We start from the raw sequence: 14696 nt of genomic DNA on the forward strand, positions 1-14696 counted from the left end.
ACAGACAGCCAAGGTTATAACCATAAAGCTGGTTGCTTGTTTTACTCATTTCAGCAACAGAACTTGAGTTACTGCCCTGTTCACCTCATTTTCTGTTCCTTTGAACTTATTTAAATAAACATCTTTATTTAGCACACAGCTGCTGGTGCAGAAGGTGGAGGTCAGTCCCTCGTCTCACCTGGTTCTTGCCTGGAGGATTTCCGCGCTACTCCATTCATTGAATGCAACGGTGCCAGGGGGACGTGCCATTACTTTGCAAACAAATACAGCTTCTGGCTCACGACCGTCGAACAGTCACAGCAGTTTGTCAGTGCCCCTGCCTCAGAAACCCTGAAAGCAGGACAGCTTCGAACAAGGGTCAGCCGCTGCCAGGTGTGCATGAAGAATTTGTAACAGAAATGCACAAAAATAACTCGTTACCTAAGAGCAGGTATCACTGATGTGAAGAAAGATAAATTCAAACTGGTTTTGTGCGTGCTTGATGCATGAATCAAGATGGCCGGAATTCCACAAAAATCAAGTGTCAAGTCCAGGAGTTTGCACACACAGAAGGGAAGACCAGTGCTCTGAAACCTGTTTTATGGAACACGGTGCTATGCTTTTACTTTAATGTTGTTTGGGTTATTTTTCCTCATTTATGGCTACCTCAGAAAGCCTCTGCGAGTTTCTTATTCAGACTGAAGAGTAACTGCTGTCTCACATTACACCACACCTCTGTCCAAGGCACACACCAACCATCAAGAGACTTCTCAAAAGTTATGCTTTACTAGTGTCTTTGCAAACAGTATTTGGTCTAGTGTAAGGGAATGAAGACTTATTCTCCTATGAAATACAGAACTAGCTAAAATTTATAATGCATTGTAGATGACTTAGCATCAATGACTTAAGCATTAATGGTTGATAACTGACTTCATTAGGAGGAGTCAAAGATGAATTTGTTTTGCTTTGCTTGTTCAACAGATGGGACATTCTTTGGCTTTTTGATAGGTAATCAATTGTAATCCAGACTCATACCCACGGTTGACGTATAAGAGCTATCCCAGTGAAAAATACACTTTTTGATGTGGAATCCAAAACAACCCTAGCATTCTTTATAGCTTTCTGTTGAGTTATATTCCAGGTAAAATGTCTACTTCAGGGTTTGTGCTTATCTTCATGTAGGCAGAAACGCTTCATTATTATGAACATAAATCTTCTTTCTGAGGTAGCCTTGGCACAGTTATCTTGTAATTATTCAAGTTGCGTGTATTTAAAAGTAGAGGCTTATTAAATAGCACGCAGGCTTATGCAAACACAGAAGAAAGCAGTTATGATGTACATTTTTATTTCTGCAGTCACGATCTGTTGTATTCTTCTTCCTCTAGGCTTTATTTCTGTCAGTTTAAAAAACTGTAGTTCTATTGTATGCACTGTTAAGTAGTTCCACTTACCTTCAGGGCGTAATTAAAGACAAATGTTACTAATTTTATCATCCTTACATATTTTGAGGGAAAGCCATGAAAAAAGCAAGCAAATGTAATATATATCATGAATTCATTTAGTTGGGCTAAAGCTGTTATCCATCCCTCTTTCTAGAGGGAAGCGTATGAAATCCTTATATATTGACATTCCATGACATTTAAAAGAAGTGCCTTGCAAATACACTATCACCTTGGCATAAAGATTTTAAAGATTTTTTTTTTCAGAAAATTACTACTAATACAAGACTGAGACATTATTTTAAAGTGTTATTTCTTTACTAGGTTTTAGAGCTCTAGCTCTATCCCGCAAACTATTTAAGAAAGTGCTTAGTTTTAAGCAGGTAATATTTTTACCTTTGAGGGATTTGAACTAGATGATCGTTAAGGTCACAACCCTTCCAACCCAAACAATGGTTTTTGGATTTGGATTTTGCATAACTAGGATTTTGTAGATTTATATGCATGATGTGATGTTACCTTCCCAGATCAGGGTCAGAGAGCTCTGCCTATTTTAGAGTTGAATCACGATTTAGTCTTTCATTTAACATATTCCTACTTGTGAAAGACCTGCAACTGCTTTGGATGTATTTTGTAAATATTTTTAAGGCATTTTAACACTCCTGAGTGACAATCCTTTTGTGCACACTATCTAATCTACTTCTTAGCTGTCCTAGCACATACAGATCATATGGTAGTTGCAGCTTGGTTTAAACAAATGCAACTTTAAAAAACTGTCTGCACACAGTAAAGCTCACTGTTTTTTGAAAATTTCTGCAATTAACTCTGGGAAACTCCAACACGGACTTGGTTTTATTTTTGAACATGGACGCATGCAAATGTAAGTGTGTTTTGTTTTTTTTCCAGGATCAGAGCTTTATGCATTTTAAGTGCCAGTATCTTTAGGGACCTGCCTCTCTTGCAGTAAGTTGGCTCTGTTGATACCAATACCCAACCTTCCGTTGAGTTCAACAAACCCAGCCCGTTCCTCCTCTGTTTACACATAAGCCATTCTCAGTCAGGTACTGAGGGTGTGAATTCCTATCACCAGCCATTCTTCCAGCAGCCCTATTTTCAGAAGTTTGGTTACCCCCACCAAGAACGCTTCTTCAAGAAGTCTGCAGGGCCTCACGAGCTTTTGCTCCATGAGGAGGGCTTGGCCCTGAAGACTTCTTGAATCTCCTCAAAAACCATGCAGCTAATCCCTGGAGAGAGAAGGAAGAAAATTATATTTTTTTCTACATTTGTGGTTTCCAAGCTGTAGTTAATAAACATTAAACAAGATGAAATAGGATCTCGTTAACTCTTTTGTTTGAAAAAACACTGGCCCTGATCGAGAGGTGCAAGTGAGAGGAGACAGTATTCAGTATTTCTCTATGTTGTCATTTATTGGTGAAGATGAAAGTCTGCAATTCATGTTCATTACTCTAGCATGACAAAATGACCACAAGGGGGACTGTCTGGTAGTGAAAAGGAACTTTAGCATGGATTAAAAATCTGCGCCTTTCTTTATTCTGAACTGTTTTTCTTATGGCTGCTAGAGAGATGCTCTGCCTTAGAAATAAAACTGCCCAGGCTGTTCTGATAAACCTGTAGAGTTAAGGCACTTCTACCAAAACAGATTTCAAAAGGCAAAAAGTCCAAAAGCAACAATTAAGTAATCTGTGTACGCTTATATATTAAGTTTTAAGATAACCTGGTTTATATTTAGTTCACACAAATTAACAAAACATAGCAGCATACAACCTAAGAAAAGCTTAAGAAATTTATTAGATGCACAGATAAAGTGCTGTAACAGAGAAACTTGTGTAAATCAATTTTAAAATAAATAAGGTACAGTTAAACCACCTTTGACTCATTTTAACTCTGAAAGAAATAACCTAAGTTTTAATCATTTGAATTTTAAGGTCAAGGTGAAATATACCATAACTATAACAGTGGTTGTGATCTGTATCAGCTATTTGAGTCTCCTGTTCCTCTTGAGGTCTCCCAGAAACAGGAAGGCTATTGCAAAATGTATACATTAGACATAGTTCCTTTTACAGAAACATTTTTGTAATAAAGTCTGGTTGCTCAAATACATGTTAAAATATTTAACAAGGAAACAATTTTCTCCTGATCCAGTCGATCTTTTAAACAAGACAATGTATTTTTCCTATGATGTAGCCCACAGGAGGAAACAGAAGTAAACATCCTCCTTAACTGAAGACTGTTTTGCTTTAAGAACTAAACTATTGCATTATTGTATGAGAGCAAGAAATATCCATTTGGGTTATCCCTTTCTCCAAACATAGTGCCCAGTGATACACGTATTTTTGCCTTAATCTCAAAGGCCCATTTGTCTTCAGGTAAGATACATTAAAAAGAGATTCCCTTTAAGCATCTTATCACAAGATCTCTTACTGCCTTTCCATCCGGGGAAGCTTGTGTGTTAAACTGCCATTGGAGTTTTGGATGCTACTACGTTTCTGTGCTCTGTTATCCATAATTTCAGGCACTTTGGGGCTAACATGGCTGTTTAAGTCAATGCAATAATATTACCAATATATTCAATACTCAGAAGAGTCACCATAGGTCCCTTCACACACTCAGGATTTCAAATTCTTCTTCCAATTCAAATAGCTTGTCGGTAGATTCAATGAGTTCTGTAAAAAAATAAAAAGATAAAGAAAAAAATGCTTCTAAAGACATGCCTGGTTTTGTTTACTTAAAAAAAAAAAACTTTGAAAGATGCATTCCAGAAAAGTGTTTTGTAAGAGCGAAAAAAAATCTGTGCTAGCAATTGTATGGCTTGTTTGGATACATGCCTGATATATATTGCTTGACACTTACAAAGGATAGTTATTCTACCTGTGATTATTCTTTTATTTGCTAACAAGGAACATTACATTGCACAATTGTGCTTTTAATCAGTGCCTTACCTGCTCCTGTGGTTGTCACTTCTGGTTTTGTTGGAGGTATGAAAGGAGGCCAGTGTGGTGGGTGCTTCTGGACCAGCTCAAACATCCGTAGACTCTGCTGCTTTAGAATCTCCTGAGGACAGAATACTTCCATTTTAAAAGCTGGCTCAGGAGAAGCTTCAAACACAAAACGTGTATACTTAATTGAAAACATTTTTTAATTACATATGTCCATCAGGAAATAAAAAAAAAAAAGGCTTTATGCAGACATACTGTGAAATCCAAGCACCATGGTCTCTGTAATACTTCCCTAGTTAAAAACACATCTGAAAGACAGATCTCTTGAACTGTACTACAAATTATCAGCCTTATAATTAGCTTTGGTATCTACACACCCGTAATTTTGTTTACATTTAGCAAGCACACCAGGAAGGTACAATATTTTCTGCTTTTTAAGAGGAAGTTACTTGCATAGAACTCTCTCTTCTCAAGTTTTCTGCTGATCAATAGCACAAAAGACAGATCTATCAGCTCCTCCAAAAACAAAAAAAACAACAGATTTTGAAGGACAGGTTTTGGTCAGGAGAAAAGTTGTTCCTGAAGCCAAACGCTATTCCTCTTCAAAGAGATGTTACCTCCTGTCCTGTATTTCACTTATTTACAAACTGTTTTCCTTAGCTGATTTTTTTTTTAAATAAATGCCTTTAGAGGTTGATGGTACTTGACATTCAGACATCTGTTGCTTAGTTTTAACACCTGCATGCAGAAATATCCTCAAGTCTGTTTCCTGTGGCAGCCAGCACCTTCTGTTCTCCCTAGATCAGCAGGAGCTAGAGGCCTTCAGCACTTACAGAATCAGATCTTTAAGATACCAGGGACTAACAGTCATAATTAGAACACGCAATATATTATGTTAAACAATAAAAAAGGATCAGGAAGCAAATCATAAGTCACTACAATATGGCAGTTAAAACTTAGTCATTTAGTGAGAATTAGAAGTTAAAAGCAAGTGTCACCCAGTAACATAGTAGTGCTAAGAAAACCTTCAAGGGTGTATGTTTACACCCATTTTCCAACTGGCAGGGTTTGTGGCCGGTAAAGTGCTGAACAATTTCTGATTAGCAATTCAGTAGTATTGTCTTACCCTGATGCTTTAATGCATTCTTCTCTATGGCTCATACAATTTGTATACAAAGGAAAATGCAAGGGGAATTTCCATTTTACAAAAAACAGACAATAAAAACAAGACTTTATAAAGAGCAAATCAAGATGCTAAGTTCCCACTCTTACCTTTTGTACAAGACTACACCAGTTATCAAAATCACATTCTTCTTTGCAAAAGAAGCCCTGAGGGGAAAAAACAAACACAGAGTTTTACCTTTGCAGATGGTAAGTACAAGGTACCAGCAGGTAAGGCGGTTTGACCTCTGATACACTAATACCCCGTACGATCACTAAAAATAAGACTCAAAATATGTGGCAGCTCTAGGGAGAGACCCTGAGGGGAGAACAAGGCCCTGCAAACCCTAACGAAATAGTCAACCAAAAAACAGCAGCAGCTCCTTGGTGCTCCTCCATGGAGTGCCACCCAGTTCCTACAGTCCAGGTATCAGCAGAAGCTGAAACCTCTTAGATGATGGACCCCCTAAGGAACATCTCCACTCTGGTATCTATACTGAAAATATTTGCTCTTCCTTATGATTTTGTCTGTCTCACTGCATCATTCCACATTTTGCTCAGTTACATAGTTAAGTATTAAAAAAAAAAAAAAAAGAATAAAATACTTTCTAAAAAGCAGCAGTATTAAAAAACTGGTATGTGAATGAATGAAAGATACCGGTATCTTTACAGATTGTTTAAAGCTTTAGAAACACATCCCACTGGTGACAACTGTCAGTAACCCAATCACAGGATACTGGCATGGGATCAGATCCAACTTTTTCAAATACCACGGTACCCCTGTGACATTTTGGGTGAATTCTACAAATATCTCCACTTAAACATTTTTAAATTATGATGTAAAGTAAGTTTAAGTAACTTGTCTAGAGGTGACCAAACATAAAGTAGTGATAGAATAAAACAAGTAAACCTGTTTCAGTTCCTTGCTCTAACCATTATAATGCCTCTTGAAAGAAGTAAAAGCTGCTCAGTAAAGAAAACGAAGCGAGCTCCCTACAGTACAGACAGTTCCCCACTTGCCCTAAGATTCGTGTACTCTATGTAGTTATGTACAAACTACTATGTGTTTACCACAGAAGACAGCTTTGTGATCTTGGTTCTGTTCAAGGAAATGCATTCCTGCCCTTACCAATATAGAGAGGCATTACTTTGAGATAAATTATATACATTCAAGATTTCCTGACACCTACTAAAGCTACCGAAGGGTCCAAATTCATGATCTTCATTCTGTGCGGGGCTTCCTGGCAGTGGAAACTCTCATCATCAACTGTGCCATTTTCTTCTGTATCTACAAAGCTTTGAGTGGTGTGAGGGTCCAAATAGATCAGCTCATTGCCTGGATGGATGGGTAAAATCCGTATGTTAAAAATAAGCAAGTGACGTTAATAAGCACTTGGTCCAGAACTGTAAAATAGAAATTAGATTGCCATCGCAGTCAATATTATCGAGACTTTCCAGCTAGGGATTCTTTAAGAGAATCAGAAGGTTTAGACACAATGTTTCCCACAGGGTATTTAGTATAACTTCCTATTGCGACCTATTACTGTAATTTGTTGGTTGGTTATGTTCTATCTTTGTCACATACTTTTCTTTTTCCATGTGAGATCCAGTACTTTTTTTTTTTAATCTCAAGTGTTGCAATCCCTAACGTTGCACAGATTAAAAGGTACAGGATGTTCACAGATGTAATCTGTAATCCCATTAGGCATTCATTCAGAAATTGGAACAAAAAAGCCTAACTAAAACAGATTAGGTTTTATAAAAGAACAAAATAGGGTTGCAAAACTTTGGCCCAAACTGGGGTGAAATCTGAAGGAATGCATTTTAAATTAATTAGAGCAATACTTGATAAAAGAAGATATGCAAGAAGGTGAAAAAGATACTGCTATCAGAAAAAGTTTTGAAATACAAGAAAATAAAAGTGACATTTGACCAATACACTTGTCAAATGCTATCAGCTATTCTTAGTATGTTGCTCTTGTTTATGTCATCACTTATTTTTACATCTAGCTTTGCTGTTAACTTTCTGCTCCTGTTAAGGATCATACCATGCTGTTTCTAAAGTATTTTAGACAGGTTTCTTCATTTATTTTATTCTATTCTCATTTTTCTTTACTTCTAGAGCTTCATGCTTAAATTCCTTACTACTTCCCCTTCAAAAAAATGTTCTCTTTTTTTCATCTGCACATTTGGAATAAGTTTCTTTTTTCCTTACCTAAAAATCCTATGAAATAATAGGCATTATTTGGTTTCCCTCCTAATGCTCCCAAAGACTGTGGCATCTTAAAGCATTCCTACAAGTTCAAAAGGAATAAAGGAAATTGTAATTCATTTGTTTACTGACATCACAGATAGCCGAACTTATTTGCCAGTAACAAGCAATGAATTGAAAGAAAACCTTACTTTAAATGCATCAATATATACTGGATTTATGTGATTTATCCCTAGTCGTAGAGGTATAATAAGCAAGAGGGGTTTCCAGCCTGTGCAGAGCCCTGCTGTGTTCTTGTTTTGGCCAAGAGCACTTCTGTGCAAATGTGCGCTGCTGTGGGACGCGCTGCTGCTCTGAGGAGGGGACCAGCACATTTTTTCTGCAAGAAAAAAAACAGAAATCAGTCAATGCACAGAGGAACTCAAAGTAGATCTTCCTCTCAGCAGTGAGTTAAGCTAGTTTGCCAGAGATCTTTATAGGGCACACAAGACAAAATGAGCAGGGCATGGCAATTACAGCTATTTTGTAGAAGTAATTCTAGCAGACAGTATGTGCTGGCACGTTCAAGTGAGACGTTAGATAAATGATTGGGGGATGACAATTTAAGACTGCAGTGACATGTACTATTAATGTTATTAATACTGTCAAGCTTTGCCCATAAAACGCCACAGAAATGAAATGGCAGAAATGATGACAGTAGAAATTCTTTGAGGAGCTCTTCACATCCAATGATGTGAGCACGAAGTTGGCATCAGGCACCAAAAAACCACAACTGAGTTTGTATGTCCTTCTTCCCTTTTCTTAACCTGGCAAGACAAACAGATGGCCCCCAAGTATTTGTTCATGTTTAGATACGTTCTGGCAAATGGAGTCAAATCAGAAACTGTTACCAGAAAACTGATGTTTCACTTACTGATGTCTTCAATGACCACGGTATTGTCCATAGATACATAAACTGCTAATGAATTCCATTCATCAAATAAAGCAAGCTTCCTAGAAAACATTAAGGTACTAATTAATATAAACTAGTTGGATCAAAAGGGTAGCTTTACACTCAGAACCATTAGATGGTTCTTGATTTTAAAAAATGTTTTTTTTTTCTTAAGAAAAAACATACTTTCTGCATTTTTTAAAGTCTCCATGTAAGAAAAAGAAAACTTTAAATATTAAATATTCAATATCTTTAGAAAAATAGGTACTGAGTGGTACCAGGAAAAACATATGCACTGTACCATGTGCAAACTGTTTTGTCTTATTGCCAACTGCAGTGATAGTAACAGCTCAACTACATCATTAAATTTATTACTTTTTATTGCACTTAACAGTCTCTGCAATGGTTTCTTGCCCAATTGTGTCTTTTATCGTCTGGAAAAGAAAAAAATTCCTATGCCAGTTTTGCACATTACTTTTTGCTTAAGAAGTTCCACTGAATTCAGTGGAATTACTTCTGCCTGAGCCTGCGTGCACAGCAGAAATGGGGCATTAAAAGCTAAATCAGCTAAGGGTTTGGGGCACCAAAACTTAGGTGGGAGACAGCAGCATGCAGGTTTATGTCCACTTCTGTGAAATCCAAACCTTTGGGGAAGGGAGCTACCCTCTTAAGCTGCACAGGCAGAATTAGCTGTTTAAGCCAGAAAAAACTGGGTGTGAGCGCTACACCATGAAAAACTTGGCCATGAAAGATCTGGAGTCCAGGGCATGCTCCATCTCCCCTCCCTCTTCAGATCATGTGTCTGTTCCAGGACGTCAAAGACTTGCTGCTGAGCTCGCAGGACCTGTAGCCTAGCCTCTGCCTGAGGTAAGACACCTCCATGTACCCCTGGAGAAATGAGCAGCTTCAGTTCCTTTAAGTGTGGCTCCCAGACTATGAGGAGCTGCCCATCTTTATACAGCAGCCTTGCTGGCAGAACTGCTGCTCAGAAAGGGAGGAATTGCAGCTCAGTTCCCTCCTCGGCCGAGATGGCTTCTCTCTGATGTTTCACACCACCACTCTGACCTACACGGTGGCACTCTTGACCTGCCGGAGCTGTGCCACTGTGCAGAAAGGAATATACATCTGTGGTGTGACTGGTGAGGGCATGCAGATGGCATAGCAGGAGAGACCTTCCTGCAGTTTCTTTTCCCCAGGCTCTTCCTTTATTAAAATTTAGAGCTCACCCATTCCCAACTCAGTACCTGCTCACCGAGCTTCAGCATCGTATTCCATGCTGCACTTGTAAATAGATGGCAAGCACATTCCTGACTGTGGGACAGTGGGAGATGCAGCCTTCAAAACTCTGCCTGGGCCTTATCTTGGCTGCCCCAGGGGAGTACGTTCTGAATGAGACTGGTATGATCTCACTTACTTCAGTACTTGAGCAACTGTATTTGGTCCAAACCATTCTCCAATTGACTTCCCCTCTCCAACACCCATCTGTGCTGTTTTTATGGTGAAAAAAAGACACACGTACACAAAATCAAAGAAAAATGAGACCATAAAGAATGTGGTAACAAGATACAGTAAATACCATGACTGTCAAACATTCTAGAGTAACTGCAATCTGTACTTAGCAATAACAATTATTTTCTCAATCTATGCTCTTTTCAAAACTTAATGAGTGCTAGTTTCTTTAATAAACAAAAGGTTTCTAAACTATAACGAGAATTACGAATGTTAGTGCCCTTTATTACAAATTACAGCAATACGCTACAAGACTGTCTATTCTAACATTACTGACTCTGGTACCCAAGGCTTACATAGTTTATCAAGAGCTAGATTCTAGTACATGGCTTTACTTAGGTCTCAGTGAATGTTTCTGTACTACTAGACTTTGCACCCATCTGCATACATTTTTATTTTTATATAAGCATATACGTTGTCTTCATATCCACTTTTTAAAATTATGAATTAACATATTGCAAATTAGTGATTCAACACGGTAGAAATTTCAGTGGAAAAAACCTGAAAGTTTATGTTTGTTCTTACCCATCTGGTGGATTGAATAACAGCAATCCTTCCTGTCGAGAAAGCATCGTAGGATTCTGTGATATTCTTCTGGTTGTTTTTTGTGTTTTTCCCATTGCCAATCTGAAAGGAAAAATTGATAGAGAATAAAAAACAGTGATGTTTTCATTATACTGATCAAATGTCTAGACAGTAGAAAGCCTTATAATGAGATGTTAAAAGACATCTCAACTCATCTCTAATATTTACATTTTGTTTAGAGCTCCTAGAATTCAAAGCTTGTTATTTATTATCAAACTGCCCTTTATCATCATAGGCTAGATTGTAAAAACAGGAAAAATAAAACAAAAATGTCAACTGCAAACATATTCTGACCGATCATGCTGAGCATTGATAGCTATTCCAGTATCTATGAGCTTCCAAGGTTATTTAAAACTACAGGCTGTGTTTAGACCTTGTTGGATTTGTAAGCACCCATTAAATAACAATATAAGATCCATACGGAAAGTCCAAACGCTGCGCTGGCAGCATCCTGGGATGTGACATGCTGATAGAGGCTTAAGAGCTTGCACCTGGGGGGTTTGGACCTCGTGCTGGTGACAGGTGAAGAGAAGGGTAAGAGCTCTGTCCTATGGTGGCAGGTTTTCCCTTGGCCTCAATTTGGGTGTTACACTAAAAGGTTTATAAAGTAACAGCGACAGGATTCCCCATTTGTTCTCCTTCTACACCTATTTCTCTGCTTAAGGCTGGGATGATTTCACCCAGCTGGACAAGAATTAATCCATTAGGAACTGTTACCAGGGCATCAAAGAAAGTCTCACTAATAAATTCAGGGTTTGTGCTTTTAATGGAGTACTACGAAGAAGCGTCTGCAGACAATACAGAAGTTCCCTCAGGACCAGCACTCACCTCTCCCTAAGTGTCTGCAGATCAGTGCTTGTGCCAGCATCATCTGCCCACATCGCAGCATACATCCCCAGCCGGCGTCTGACGAAGGACCCGTGCCTCCTGTTAGGAAAGTTCACCACAATCAGTACAGGCTTTCGAGTGGGTGCAGCACCACAGAGGACATGTCAGAGTGCTAGAAAACAGCTAGGGCTGTTGAAGCCTCCATGAACTGTCCTACAGATAAAAGGCACAGAGCAAGACTTTTTGGTTCAGTGGTGTTGGTCTAATTCTAATCTCTACGTTGCACAAATAAACAAAACTCATTTATTCCTTGTAGAGCTAACTTACTCTTTTCATTCTTCAAGCAACGTTCACAAACAATTTACTGCATGCTATACAACACGATGACCTGATCATGTAAGACATAAACACTGATTTTAATACTCTTCATGTCTGCATAAACAGTTAAAATGATGCTCAAAACGTTCTAATACTCTAGAAATATTTTCCCAGCCTACGATGCCATCACTTATCATGCTATTTAATTTAGAACAAGGCAGTAGATCTGCAGTATACTCACCAATAGGCGAAAACTTTCTTCTATACGTAAACCACAGACGAGCACTTATATCCAACAATAACTTAGATTTGTCTGGAATATTTTTAAAAGGAAAGAAATCATTAAAACAAACTTTTAAAGCTGGAAAATTCTAGCTTTCCCTACATAGTAAGTATACAGAGTGCACAGAAGCCTCCTGTTAGCTTGTACATAGAAGATATTTAATACTTAAAATATCTTTTAGCTGTTAAAACCTGAGAGCTTTTGTGGACTTATAATTAAAGTTGAATTATTACGAATGAAATAATTATTAGGCAATGAAGTTTTAAAAGGTGTTTGGGATGACTATGTCCAGCTTGACTGAAACAACAATGGAGAACTATGTCCTCGGGAAAGAACTGGTAAAGCGAGTTAAGGTGAAGAACTTCTACGTGCAAAACAACACAGAATTGGGCATTACCTCCAAACCCAACACAATGTCATTTCTAGAAAAGATTAATAATATTAAGTTTAATTTATTCATTTTAATAAATGTGCTTAAAGAATTCTCCCAAAGGCTCTCAAAGGTTTCTTAAGGATCTGACCTGCTGCTCAGACCCACTGCCCTTTCAAGGCATTGTTCAGCCAGCCGAAGCTGGACATGGCACCCTCAGATGTCCTGATACCAAGGCTGCATCGATGGCCACTGCCTCTGACACGTAACACGGGACTGTGCCCTTGTCCCCTCCCCAAGAAACAAAACCCATTTCTGAAATCTGATTTGTGTATGATGTATAAATACATCACTCTGCAGTGACTGTTAGGCAGTATGTTTCTTTTCAGCGAAATACAGTACATGCCCCAGTTTTACTATTATTATTACTATTTTGAAATCTCACTTTAATTGCAGATAGCAGACTGCAGACAGCACCCCTCAAGGGAAAATAACGTTAGCAATACCAGACATTTCCTCAAAGTTTTGTTGTTTATTTAATTTATAAAACATTTGAAGATGAGAAGTGACCAGACAGTTTCTGCCCTAAGTATGATCTCTTTGCATGAACTATGACAGGCAGTAAAGTTCTAATGTCATATTAGGAGGAATACCATTATTCATAGTTGGTTTCTTGTTTATAGGGGAAAAAAAAAGCTTCTCTCATGAGACATTTAAGGAATGGACGGAAATCAGGAGCTGCTGCTGCATCTGTGAATGCTGTACAGATTTTACAGATGAATTTTACAGATACCTGCATTTAGGTGGTGTTGCCTTCCTAGAATCCACACCGGCTCATCGGTTTCTGGAAATTCTTCTAAGTAGTCTGACAAAATAGTGATCTGATTTTCATACCTAGATAAAACTGAACAGGAATACGGGAACATTCAAGCCCCATTCCGTCCCCTCCTCCTTTCACGCACACCTTTGAGTTCTTAGACTGAGCTATTGCAGCTTCGCAGCCTTTGGATCTTCTGAACCCCGCTGCCAGCTGTGTTTACACTTTCCCTTAACAGCTGAGCTATCCAATGACTTGGCTGGTTTATATGTTGCTCCTCAGCAACTTCTGAGAGAATAACATGGCTGACACTGTGATCACAAGCAGCCTGACTGAAGCCGGCAGCAGAAGTTCAGGATTACTGCAGAGAGGGGAAGATATAACCCAGGGAAATGAGGAAAGGGAGGACTGCAGGCATCAAGGCTCGTGTGTCCGTGATCAGATGCACACACAGTGCTGCTCGGAGCGATTACGGCCCCATGCTTAATGGGAAGCACGTGAAAAGTGTTAGCGGGGCTGGGTTTTGCTTTCCTAGCCAGAGACTGGAAACACTTCAGGAAAAAAAAAAAGTATTCAACCTTAGATCTGTTGCTGGCTGTAGAATAACAGGGGATAACTGACAGTACTGAAGGAAGACTGGTTTTTTTAGATAATTAAAGCAGCATTTGGTGGAAGAGCGAAAGGGGCCTTTGATGGTTATCTTTTAGATAACAACCTTAAAATGCTGCTAAAAAATTGTAAGTGGAAAGCAAAAGCAATGACGATCATCATTTGCTCTGCAAGTCCAGAACGTATACGTGGTATAGGCAGCAGACTGCCAGGCAAGCACGGGGGGACCCCGCTTGCGTACAAACCAGCACCAGTGACCCCCAGTCTCTCCCAGTTCTCCCCAGTTCCTCCCAGTTCCCCCAGTCCCTCCCAGTCTCCCCAGTCCTTCCCAGTTTCCCCCAGTCCCCCCCAGTTCCCCTAATCCCCCCAGTCTCCCCAGTTACCCCCAGCCCCCCCCCCCAGTCCCTTCCAGTCTTCCCAGTTCTCCCCAGTTCCCACAGCCCCCTCAGTTCCCTCCAGTCCCCCAAGTTCTCCCCAGCTCCCCCAATTCCCCCCAGTCCGCCGCATTCACCTCAGCAGCGCCCCGGGCACCCCCCTCGCCGCCCCTCACCTGACTCCATCCTCCTGCTGCCACCATCTTCCTCCTCCTCCTCCTCCTCCTCCTCCTCCTCCTCGCCCCGACACGGAGGCACACGGCAGCAGCTGCGCGGTGCACGCTGGGAGCTGTAGTCCTCCCCCCGAGGAGCGCGGCGCCGCTC

General features: G+C 39.5%; 2 protein-coding genes across 3 annotated transcripts in view; one reads left to right on the top strand and one right to left on the bottom strand.

The window, feature by feature from the left end:
- The window catches only part of COL4A6 (collagen type IV alpha 6 chain), a 130414-nt gene extending 127110 nt beyond the window's left edge, over positions 1-3304 (top strand). For both annotated transcript variants that reach the window (XM_080553511.1, XM_080553512.1), the window contains exon 46: positions 133-3304. In XM_080553511.1, coding sequence (XP_080409637.1) covers positions 133-393 — 261 coding nt within the window. In that variant the 3' untranslated portion in view covers positions 394-3304. The remainder of the gene's footprint in view (positions 1-132) is intronic.
- On the bottom strand, positions 2823-14694 carry ATG4A (autophagy related 4A cysteine peptidase). Its single transcript, XM_080553566.1, has 13 exons — positions 14549-14694; positions 13366-13476; positions 12161-12232; positions 11602-11700; positions 10714-10815; positions 10094-10166; positions 8662-8741; positions 7940-8127; positions 7752-7830; positions 6727-6872; positions 5648-5704; positions 4379-4490; positions 2823-4102 (listed from the first exon to the last, which is right to left on the bottom strand). The coding sequence occupies exons 1-13, from the start codon at positions 14556-14558 to the stop codon at positions 4038-4040; spliced, it is 1194 nt and encodes a 397-aa protein (XP_080409692.1). The 5' UTR covers positions 14559-14694; the 3' UTR covers positions 2823-4037.
- Positions 14695-14696: the final 2 nt, after the last annotated feature.

This window comes from Anser brachyrhynchus (genome assembly GCF_964034855.1).
Source record: "Anser brachyrhynchus genome assembly, chromosome: 13".
Classification (NCBI taxonomy): domain Eukaryota; kingdom Metazoa; phylum Chordata; class Aves; order Anseriformes; family Anatidae; genus Anser; species Anser brachyrhynchus.